Raw genomic sequence first — 12,166 nt, forward strand, 5'->3', positions numbered from 1 at the left:
CTTTCACCCAGTATTTTCGTTGAAGTCCTAAAGATTTTTCAATTTCAAACGCCAGGCGATGTGTCCCACAATCAGGTTATTTTGCTTTTGCTGGAGATAGCCGCGTGTCAGCTATTTTCCGCTCGTCCAATACAAATACAACGGATTTTTGTGCCTGGCGTGCCAACTTTGAGACACGAACAAAGAAACAAGCCGTTTCGCCATCTCTATATTGCGCTTACTTTCAAAATAACGGTTGTCTTTCATTGAGTTTGGTCGAATGGTAAGGGGAACAAGGAAAGGCAATTCAATTTAAAAGATTTAGATTTTTCGTTTTGAAACACAAGGCGAACATAAATGTAAGTAGTTTTCCGAAAATAAATTCTAGTAGGTTGTTAAGCACCCGACAGCCCTCAAATGTAGGCAATACAAAAAAGCGAATGGCATAAGCGCCATCTATGTTCTTTGAAGATGCAACGGTCGGCCGCCCGAGAAAGGCCCCATCTATGTCTGAAGATCGATGATCGGCTGCCCAAAAGTATGCAACACTTTTCAGTTAGAGAAAGCTAACTACTTTTTTACAGACGACTCTTTTTCTGTTAGTTAACAGAATTGTGGCAACGCCGGGATGGGGTGGGTCTTGAGGGGGCAACGCTGGCAGTCTTGAGGGTATGATTTCGGTCGTGAGGCTTGGGAGCGTTTCCTGCGCTTTTCTGAGGGGCTCCCCCCACCCCCGACTCACGTCGACAGCATTTTTTTCTCGCGGAAAATGCGGCGGAACGAAGAATTTCGTGACACACAGATTTCAGGGCCAGGTAGTGTGACCACCTTTGGGTTTAACGCAAATATAGGCGTTTTCTGGCCACTTTCGCAAGGCGTTATGGGACTCTCTGAGTTTTCTCCAAAGTGTTCATACACTTTTGGCGCCGTTGTTCAAAGTTCTTCAGTTACCATTCTTGTATTTTTGAAAGTTCTTCAGTTACCATTCTTGTGATTTTAATATTTTATTTATTGACAGCTAAAAAAAATAGTTAAGTCAATATGAATAAAGCGCCAAGTATATAGAAGGTTTCTATTGCATCCAAATGATACTCTTAAGGATACTACTACCTTGAACAATTTGACATAATATTTACAACGGATTAATGAAATCCCCGAATGGTAATGCAGTTCCCAAACAAATTTTCCAGTGATTGAAGGAACTCGGCCATTTCACTTCTTTCTGTTGCCTCGCATCCTGTGGTGTTTTTTAACGACTGTTTGCCGACAATATAAATAAGCCCACTCAATGAGATTCATTGTGTTTTTATAGTCATTCGGGCGAGGTGTGAAGATAATTATAAGCGCGGTGATGCCTTTGGCCCAAATTGATTTGTGTGTTTGCACCGGCAAACGGATTGCTGAATGAAATTTGGAAAATGCGGAGAGTTGGGTCCATTTCTGCTCGGAAAAGAGGTCCCTCCCTGGCATTTGCATATGCGAACCATTTGTTCGCAGGCCATCAGCGCGAGTTAAGCGCCCGAATTTACTACTTTGCGTCACGAGTTCATGAAGAAGACCGAAAACTTAATAATTCAAAAATACGTATTCGAACCCAAGTTATCTGTGTTTATAAAAACAAACAATGGCCAGCCAGCCGGACGATCGGACAGCGGGACAGGCAGCAATTCGCCGACACATGATAGGCGTTAAATTTTATGAAATTGTTGAAAATCTCGAAATGCCAATTAACTTGGTTTTAATACAATTTGTCGACGTCAATCAGAGATGATGGAGCAGCGGAGGAATGGGCAATGGGGTTGGATTTTCAATGGGTTGCCACTTGAGCATGCGATATGGAAGAACTTTCCGCTGAGGATTTTGCGTGTCCATAATCAGCCCATAATCGCTGAATCGATGGGTTGAAAAACAAATCCCTGGCAGCATCGTTCCAATGGGTCAGGGGTGAGCAAGAGGATGCGCTGATTCCACATCTCATCACCTGGCTTTGCGGGGAATGGGAGCGGAACATGGAATCGATTAAATATGCTTTAATGGCCTTATAGTGGTCAGCATTTGTTGAGTGCTGCCTTCAACAGATTGCCTACATAACATGGAACTCTGATCAATTATTGGGTATCAAGTGTGGAAAAAGCCAAAAAATCGACATAACCAAATGATGTACTAATGATGGTGTTCATTACTTAAATCTTAGTGATCTTATCGAATCATGTTCGAATTAAATATAAATTGTTAACAATTATTATTAATTGAGCTGCTTTCATATTTAATTACATTTTAAATGAATAATAATAATAAAAAAATATTTAATTTTACTAAGAATTAAATATTATTTGAAAAAACAAGTCTTGGTTGCTTTTTCGAATTAAACTATCTAAATTAACTTAAATTACTTTTAAGTTAAAGATTTCAAGAACATGTTTTTATCATTAAGAACTACGATATATTGATTCAAATTGATTTTTTATCTATTTATCGGTAAAAATGTATGCAAAAAAACAGTTGGACATAAAAAGTCTTTCCTTGGAATAAGCTAGTTGTTTATCCATCAAAGTTTTAGACATAAAATGAATTTATACTACATTTTAATGACAAGATAAAGGAGGAAATTGGGCAGTTTATCGATTGAAACCCAAACATCAAAAGCGCGATCATCGGGAACCACCGGACCATAACTTTTACCAAGTGTCGGATTAAGTGCCCAGGCTATAGACTCTTTTTCGCCGTATGTGTGGGGGCGTTTGGCGAAAACAAGACGCAGTTTCCATTAAATACAAATAAATAAAACCCGCCGAGGAGCAGACAAAAGCAATCTCCCAGAGCGACCAAGTTCCTAGTCAATCAGCCAGGTCATTGCGATATTCTGCACTCGCGGCGGAATTCTTCGTACCACCCACTGATCTGAAGACAGCCAGTTGAAGATAGATAGAAGTGACGTCACTGAGGCGGCGATGATGCAGTCACTAAAATCCCACCGACCACAAACCAGATAAATAATCTCCACCCGAAAATAAAAAATAAATATATTGTAGCCAGGGAGGGAAAATCGGTGACGTTAGTGCCACGTCATCAGTGGCGTCGTGTGCCTCCGAGAGCTTTGATTATACTATATATTTGCAATGGCCCTCCGATCCCGTGATTCCTCCGCCGGGCAACAGAAAACTCACCGCACAGGGAATTCTATTTTCGGAGGATTGCACGAGAGTTTATTTCAATCGCCGGCCAGGTAAACAAACAACAACGCAAAATCACCGCCATCCCCATAAGAATTGGGATCACTTAATAATGTTCTATACTTGATGCCGTGACGAAGAGGAGCTTCCATGGACTGTAATCGAGTGGGTGTTGGTTTCCCCTAAATGGCCCCTGAGTGATTGGCAATTTATTACAAAACAATTCGGCTTTCTGTTGAAATAATATTTCAAATCAACTTTCTACAGAACTCGCTCCCAAATCATGGGGATGTTTCCATTGATGATAAGTTCCTTGAACTCATTTTCTATGAGTTAATTAATGGATCTATCAGGTAAATTATGATTAACGAATTCTGAGAACTTCTGTCCATTTGGGGTGCTCCATATTCATTCATTTCTGGTTTAACGTTTGCTTCATTTTCGTTTTTATTGCCTGGTTACGAAAATTATTTGCCAATGATTTTAGTTTTCCACGGCTCACTTTAAGAGCAGAGAACAGCTAATTGACCACTAATTTGATTAGTTGGTTCTCAACGACTCATTCTTAAAGGGCTTTTATATTAGACATAACCGATAAAGGTTTTCAAAAGATTGAACGAAGAAAAAAGTACTTTCATAAATGGGGGTTCTGTTTACCTTTCTGATTTCAATTTGGTGGCTTCTTGATTCACCCTTAACTGATCTCTATCCTAATTGCGATGTGTGACACCTCCTTGTTTTAGTTTTCCCCCGGCTCCATTCGGGAATTTCCTTGGCCTGGAGAAACTAATATCGTTTCTTGTGCCGCAGCACGTGTCCTGGCATTCCATTCCAGGATATATCCGCACGCACATGTCCCATGCGCTTGGCCCTTATTTTCCTCGATTTCCCGCTTTTCCGGGCTGTGCGTGCAGTTGAGCCTAATCCGCGGGTTAGTGGCCGACGTGGCCAACTTGAGGGGCAACCCCTGTTGCTGGCCGGGGAACCCCAGTAGAACCCTCCAAACTTAATGGTCGGTCACCGTGATGTGGCGAATTTTGAGTTTCCCTGCTTGACAAACAAATTATTGGCGGCAAAAACGAGGGCTGGGCCTTTGAGACGCGCCCCTTTTTGGCCAGTGATTCAGATTCCCACCCCCTGAACCGCCTTCCCTCCCCTTCCCACACCCCCCTTTTCTTGGCCAGCTCTGCTTGTGGTCATAATACGCGTAATTTTCCCTTTTGTAAGGATGTGCTGTGTCCTTGGCTGCTGCTTCCACATAATGACTTTTGATTACTGCGCCATTAAGCGTTCTCTTGAATCCGAAGGACTCTTTATCCTGCTGCTCGCACATCTGTTTGATTTCTCCCTTTTGAAACTTGGGCTTGGCCATGACCCTGCTCGTTTCCCATTTGATCTGCCCCCTGGCAGGATATCCCCGTTGCCATGTGAACTTGTTAAATGGATCAGCAGACGAGGGAAATCCAAGGCGGGGTAAATCACTTTGGTAATTCGTTTTGCATTCAATTTCAATTGAGAACGGGTACATTTCCCCCAATTAAATTGTTTCGCCTCACTTTTAACTCAATTGCGTTTATGGAGTTCGTTTCCCTGGAATTGTTTACGGCTTTTCAGTGCGCATTCTTTGCATAATTTGATTGCCTGTCAGTCGTTGCTTAGAAAAGTCAAAGAACAAGTACAAGAAGGAAGACCCGCCCGTGGGCCCCCACCTTTAACCGCTTCGGCCCATAAATTAGGCAAGTTTTTCAATAAACTGCACAAGTTGCGCATACGACGCGTGTTCCCTCAAGAGGAAACTGAGAGCAGAGGGAAAGTGGGTGGAAAGTGGGCGGATGGGAGGGGAAGCCAACAAGGTGCTGCAAATATTGCCACATCAATTGCGGCTGCCCCGCCCACTTAACCACACATACATATGCCGCCCCCCATATGCACATCAATTTGAAAGTGCATACACGGCAAGAAAAGAAGGAATGTTGAAGGAATTGAAAATAAATAAGAGTTTAATTGTGAGCAGAAGCTGATTTTTCCAACTTTTTTATAAACTAACAAGAAAGGAAAGCTAACTTCGGGCGGAGCCGAAGTTGATATACCCTTGCAGAATACTCTGTTAATTATATTCTCCAAAATTATTCATATGATGCATTCTTAATACTCATAAAAAATCCCAACTTCCTAACTTTAAAAACACCAAAGTTATGGCATTTCCAACGTTCAGTTATATGGCAGCTATAGGATATAGTCGGCCGATCCTTATGAAATTTGGTAGGTCGGATTGATTGGCCAAAAATAAAACCCATAGAAAATCCCAACTTCCTAACTTAACAAACACCAAAGTTATGGCATTTCCGATTAATCAGTTATATGGCGGCTATAGGATATAGTCGGCCGATCCTTATGAAATTTGGTAGGTCAGATTGATTGGCCAAATATAAGACCCATAGAAAATCCCAACTTCCTAACTTTACAAACACCAAAGTAATGGCATTTCCGATCAATCAGTTATATGGCAGCTATAGGATATAGTCGGCCGATCCCGGCCGTTCCGACTTATATACTGCGTGCAAAGGAAAGAAGGGTGTGTGCAAAGTTTCAATTCGATATCTTTAAAACTGAGAGACTAGTTTGCGTAGAAACAGACAGACGGACAGACAGACGGACAGACAGACGGACAGACAGACGGACAGACGGACAGACGGACATGGCTATATCAACTCAGGAGGTGATCCTGATCAAGAATATATATACTTTATAGGGTCGGTGATGTCTCCTTCACTGCGTTGCACACTTTTGACCAAAATTATAATACCCTCTGCAAGGGTATAAAAAGAAAAGCCCAATTGAGAAATTCCCTTTTTTCTATCCAGTAATGCTTATGGAAGTTACAACTAATTTGAGCAAATTTATATTATATTATAAATTGAGTAAATACAAAGTTGTTTACACAAAAAAGTAAAGATTTATATGCAAAAAAAAAGAGAAACAGGATCTTTAACGAATAAAGAAAATTATATTTAAAATGATGCAAATTTTATTTCAAAAGATCAAAGAAAGCTAAAGATGGTCCATAAACCTTAAATACATTCGAATGGTTTACATTTAAACAAGGCCTCCCAAATTACTTTAGATTCTCTGGCAGACAGATGCCTTGAACTTATAACACTTAAATTTAATTTAAATATGAAATAGTACACATCTCAATGTTTATTTGCGTGTAAAACATTTCCACAGCTTTTAGAAGACAGTGAGGAAGCCAGGGAACTATGTTGAACCTCTGGGCTCACATAATTCCCCATCAGCCTCGACTGCAATTTCGACTTCTCCCGCAGGTCGGACTGAAAGTCTTGTAATGCTCGTGTAATCTTCGAGACAAAAAGTTATTTGCTCAAATGGAACTCACTGCGATTTTATCTGCTATCTACGCATTTACCACCCTCGAATCACCTGCTCTTTATGTTTAATTCTGTTTTTGTTAGGCGCCTCATCCATTTTGGTGCACACAAAAAAACTTTCTTTGGCAGAAAGTTTTTCGCCCAGAAGTTTGTGCAGTTTTCAGGTGTCAAAATCAATTTCGGAGCTGCGATAAAAAGCTGAGAAGGAAAGAAGGAAACTTGTCCGTAGCTACGCGCACACCTTTACCTTTGCGAAGAGGAATGCTAATTATTCAGCTTAATGGAAAACAATCGCGAAAAGTTGTGAAAGGGAGTAGCAGAGTGGAAATGCTGCTCAGTTCTTGCATAATTTTCGGTGGTGTTCATGGACTAATCTCGGTTCGAGGATTGGGGTCCCGGTTTTCGGGGCTAATTAAAAGTGACACTCGCGCTGCATTTAATTTAATTCCCGCCAGTGTCCATCCATCAATCACGCAATCACTGCCTCAACCCCTCAATCCTTCATGCGGGTTTTCGATTTTTGAATACATTCACTTTGCCCCTAATTGAAATGTAATTTTTCATAATCACTCCTAATCCGCATGTCACAATTTTTGTGTGGCTGAGGGACTAAACTGGCTGCATTGTCAGTATGTTAATTGAAATACATGGAATACATGATGCCTGACCAAAATCAAATCAAGATGACAGCACCACAAAGTGCGTGATGAAATTGGGAAATGCTGGGAAATTTCTAATTTTGTAATGGCCTGTGGGCAATGTTTGATTCTCATATTGGAAGTCAATTATATTTGCATTGCTACTTAGATGTGTTTGTTTATTACAAGAATATTTTTGGTTTATACTCTTTAGATGCAGGTAATTTTAGGACTAGAAATAAGCAATCGAAAGTTAAGAAGTATAACTACTAATTATTTGAAGCTGATTATTTTATTTAATTTTTTTATTTGTATTTAAGAAAAACTCTTATTCGCTGTTTGCTAAGAATTATAGTCAGATATTTAACTTCTTTAGATATATGCAATTAAGTCAATCCACGCACAGTCCTTGAAAATATAACTAATTCGAACTATGACACTGCAGGTTCCTTTTGTTACATTCTGAAAATAAAATAAAAATTATTCAGATTTAATTTCTAACTTATAATTGTAGCCACTAAAAAATTCTTAAAGATATGAATACAATTTCCCCACAGAGTATTAAGTATTTTAAACTGAAACTATAAACATCCTTAAAGGTCCTACAACTCTCAATGATACAGCAGCCAAGCACTTCGATTGCAATTAGGCTGAAGTAGACCGGGGACTCCGGTCCATTGGAACTCCCATCCCCGCACCCCTGGCATATCGACCCCCCCTCCTCCCCACGGATCGCTGGCACATGCAGAACCATTCGGAACCGCTCAGAACCACCTGCCCGCATTGAAAACCGAGCGGCAAACACAGGCAGCACATCCTGCAGACAATGGCAGCAGCCAAATCACACCTTGCCCCTTGTGCCCCTTGTGCCCCGCCCCGTGTGGAAAACCCCGACCCAGACTTCTTGGCAAACAAAGTCTTCGGCTGGGTCGAAGGATAAGGATACAGGGATGCAAGGATGCGGATAAGGAGCACACAAACACACATGGGTCCCGGCGCTATCAACTCAATCGCAAACGGAATCGCAGTTGCATCGGGATCTGTTTGTGAACAACTCGAATTACCATTTCGATTCAGTTTTAATGAGATTTGTCGCCGACTCCCCGCCTGTCCTCTCCTCTACCCATTTCATCTGCCAGGATGAGGAGCGTGCCAGAGGTCCTGCTTCTGAGCCTGGAGTTCGAGGTCCTTGCTTCTGGGCCACGAGTTATGGGCATGGCTTGTAATATCGTGTTTTCCGCTCGTTAGCCCGGCTTCTTTCTCGGCTTTCCACCGCAGCTGATACTTGTTTGGGCCAAGGATAACTGCACTGAGGCAAAAGATGGGTTTGAAAACAATAATAGGTATACATTATTAAGTTAACAGATAGCTACGGGTAAAAAAGAAATATCAACAAGTTGTGTAGGATTTATTAATGACTTTTGGCGGTTTGAAATATTATTTAAAGTTTTTATTAAAAGCAAATATTAAATAATAATAGTTTGTTTTAAGACATATTGATGGTCTTTGGAATATTTATCTAAATATGCAAACTTTAAAAAAGTTTGCAATGGTTAAAACTATTTTTGACTTGCTTTAAAGTCTATACTTAGTCGGTTGAAAATTGATACCAAGAAAATTTATTGAGTTGATTTTTAAATTTTAATTTTAAAAGTAATTTTTTCCAGTGCCTTTATATCTTGTGGTGCATCTTTGGCTTTTCTCTTTATCAGCACGGCTGCATCTTTGCTACAAACATGTGACAGGCTGCAATCCTGTTCCACATTCCCTCTCCCCTTTCCCCTTTCCCCTCTCCTCTTTCTCCCTTCTCCTTTCTCCACGGAACTGCAACACTTCGATTATCCTGTGCCTGCGGTCGACAGGTTCCTGGTTCCTGTAATTCCGATTCCAGTTTTCTTATTTTCAACGCTGAAACGCTGCCAGTTGTTTATAAAAAAATCACTGAACCAATTAATACAGTGCGCCGATTTGCCAATACCCTCGTCCACCACAGGATGTCGAGCTCATTGTCCGTGTGGTTCCCTTTACCATGTTCCTCGTACCTCGTTCATGGTTTCTGGTTCCTGTTGTTGCGCGTGCCTCCTGGCTTATAATTCCTTTCTCCTGGCTTCTTTATCCTGGCTCCTTTCTCCTGGCTCCTTTCTCTTGGTTCTTTTCTCCTTTCTCCTGGCTCCTTTCTCTTGACCCCAGCAAACTGACTGCTGCCAAATGTTTTCCTCACTGCGCATTAAGTAAACAGCGTTCTTTTAACCACGTACAGAGGACAAAGACTAAGAAGAACCCCAGGCTTCTAATTCCTTCTAATAAAAAACTAATTTTAATAATCTCCATATATATTTAAATTTGTGGGATAATAGCGCTGAATATCAGGGTCCATAAAATGTTAAGTCCAGATTTGCAATAATTATTAATAAAGTCTCTGCTAAATCTGTTTAATGTCTTAGCTAAGAAAAAAATTCTTAATGAAAGAAATTATATATGTATATAATTTAAATCTGATATAGATACCTAATAACTAAAGAAAAACATTGCGAGTTTGTATACCATAAAGAAGACCTAAGGAAGTTGCAGCCAAAAGTTTTAGAAGAATCTATACTATGCCTTTGCCCTAGTTTAACTTTGAGGTAAGACTGTAGTGCTGTCTGCCTTCCACTTCCCTACTCCTCCAGCTCAGTTCAGCTCATCCCCATCCCTCTGACTGCCACTTGTTCCGGTGTCGAGTTGCACACGCGCTTTCCCTCTCTGCCCCTCGCTGCTCCTCAGCACTTTGATTTCCTCCAGGTGCACACATCTGCTCCTGATCCTGCTCCTGCTCCTGCTCCTGCCCTCCTCCTGCCCTCCTCCTGTCCTGCCCTGCACCTTCTCCTTCTCCTGGCCAAACCCATCCCTCGACCGCTAAATGAATTGTGTTGAAAATGTTGCTGGTTTATTGATTCGCAAGTCGAAATTTAATTGAACCTCCGGCTGCCTCACTGCCTGGTCGGGGAATTTATGAGGCCAGTATGAGGCAGCAGCAGTATCTGATGGTGGTCAGGCTCATATTTTGCAATGCACTAATTAGAAAATGGGAGAACACCCCCTTTCACCTGCCTGGGCAACGAAAAAACCTGTTTACCTGGCCACGATGCAAACACGCAGAGAAAGTGCACGAGTTGGCTCTAAAATCTAATTACTTGATATGGGTTTTGGTCGACGAAGGAGCAGGGGCACGATCCTGGCCAAGAACTTATCAGCATCCTAACAGGTCAGTGAGCAAATGAAAACGGATTCACTTTGACCAGCGAGCACAAGGTTACAAGGATTCATTGGGTAGCTATAATGAGATACTCTTTTTTTGGGTTTAAGCAATCGTAATTTGCAGATACATTTCCTTTAATTTATAAGCACCCCATAAATGAACATTCCAAAAGGGGTAGTAAAATATTTTAAACTGTCAAATTTAGTCTATTGGATCCCAAAACTATTTAAATCAAATTCAGCCTTAAAATGATCTTTTAATTTTGAAAATTAAAGTTTGATTCTTTAGAGTTGATATTAGATTATGTAAATCAAATATGGAATACAATACAATATACATATAAGATAATTATTGTATTTTCCGTATTTGTCTTTGTTTTAGTCCTGTTTAATTTTCTAACTACACAAAGGAATATTTCTTAGCCCCCAACCCCACATTCCTCAGCAACCCTCTTTAAACCCACTTGTCAGGGGTCAAAACCTCTGTCCCATAATTGGGATGCAAAACAATCGGATTCAATGGAATGAAGAACGAAGAATAATAATAATAAATCTTGTGGTACCGAAAACCAAAACTATTTCGTAGGTTAAATGCCTCTGGAGATCAAAGAGGAGCAGGATCGGGAATAATGGAGCGAGGGCTGGGGGATGCACTTCCGATTTGCTGGCGGGACACGCGTTCCAGTCCTCGTCCTCGTCCTCAATAAGAACATCTGTCCCCAGACCAAGGATTCGAGCGAGAAACGGAGGGTGAGGGCCAGAGATTTGCCCCTCAATCAGTGCGCTTCCTGTCGGGACGACATGTGTGTGTGCTCAGAGCGAGAGTCCTTTGTCCTAGTGTTTACAAAAAGGATGCGCGTGCTGCCGGCGACGGCAGATGCTAAGCCAAAGGACATGGAAAGCAGATTGAAATGATCGAATTTGCACATGGATCGGAGCCGGAGATCGAATCGCAATGCCTGCCCAGGAGTCTGGCCGAGTCAAAGGATTTCCCCGCAAGGAAAAGCGAGGGATGAATGCCCAATCTATAGCTCATTAATGGAGTACAAGGGGCAGGGGGCAGGGGGCAGCTGCCTGGGTGTTCCAGCAATTAAACCGTTCCACGTCAAAGTTGCACTTAATCAGGAACGTCGCAGGATTAGCCAGGACATGCCTTGTCACATCCATTAGCAGGCGAATACAAAGGCAGCTTGAATGGGGGACAGGGGGTGAAAAGAGGTTGAGAAGTGCACTTGGAATTATTTAAGCAGAGTTGAACCTTTGGTTTTAAATAAATTCATCTTTAACTATGGCTCATGCTTAAATACGTAATATAATGTTACTACTTTCAAATCGTCTCCAATTCTTAATAGATATAAGATTCTTCTTTAAGGTCAAAGGTTATAGTTCAAAACCATGTTGTATGACGTAAATATTGTTCATTTTTCTAAATAATTTATACATTCATACATTTGAAGAACTTAAGAATCCTAAATGAATTGAATTGAATGAATGCAATTTTTATTAAAATTGGTTTTATAGCATATGTGTAGCAATGTCAGCTGTACAAATTTTCCACAGTGTAACCCCGACATCAGCTTAATCCCCATTGAGGGACTTGTATCAGAAGTGGAGTTGCACGAGGGGAATGAAAAGAAGAGCACTTCGTGTACTCCACAACTCGTTATCGTGTCGCTTATATCGCTTATTAACCCCGCAGCTGGAAGCGTCAACACTCGCTTTCACCCGCCCTGCCCCATCATCATCATAA

The 12,166-nt window shown here is 41.2% G+C and overlaps 1 protein-coding gene across 1 annotated transcript in view; it reads left to right on the forward strand.

Moving 5' to 3' along the window:
- Positions 1-11,064: 11,064 nt before the first annotated feature.
- Positions 11,065-12,166, forward strand: part of LOC108040145 (protein rhomboid) — a 31,763-nt gene continuing 30,661 nt past the window's right edge. Inside the window, exon 1 of the mRNA XM_044457762.1 lies at positions 11,065-11,166. Within this exon, the coding sequence (XP_044313697.1) occupies positions 11,065-11,166 (102 nt within the window). The remainder of the gene's footprint in view (positions 11,167-12,166) is intronic.

Source organism: Drosophila rhopaloa, unplaced genomic scaffold (genome assembly GCF_018152115.1).
Source record: "Drosophila rhopaloa isolate 14029-0021.01 unplaced genomic scaffold, ASM1815211v1 contig_163, whole genome shotgun sequence".
NCBI lineage: Eukaryota > Metazoa > Arthropoda > Insecta > Diptera > Drosophilidae > Drosophila > Drosophila rhopaloa.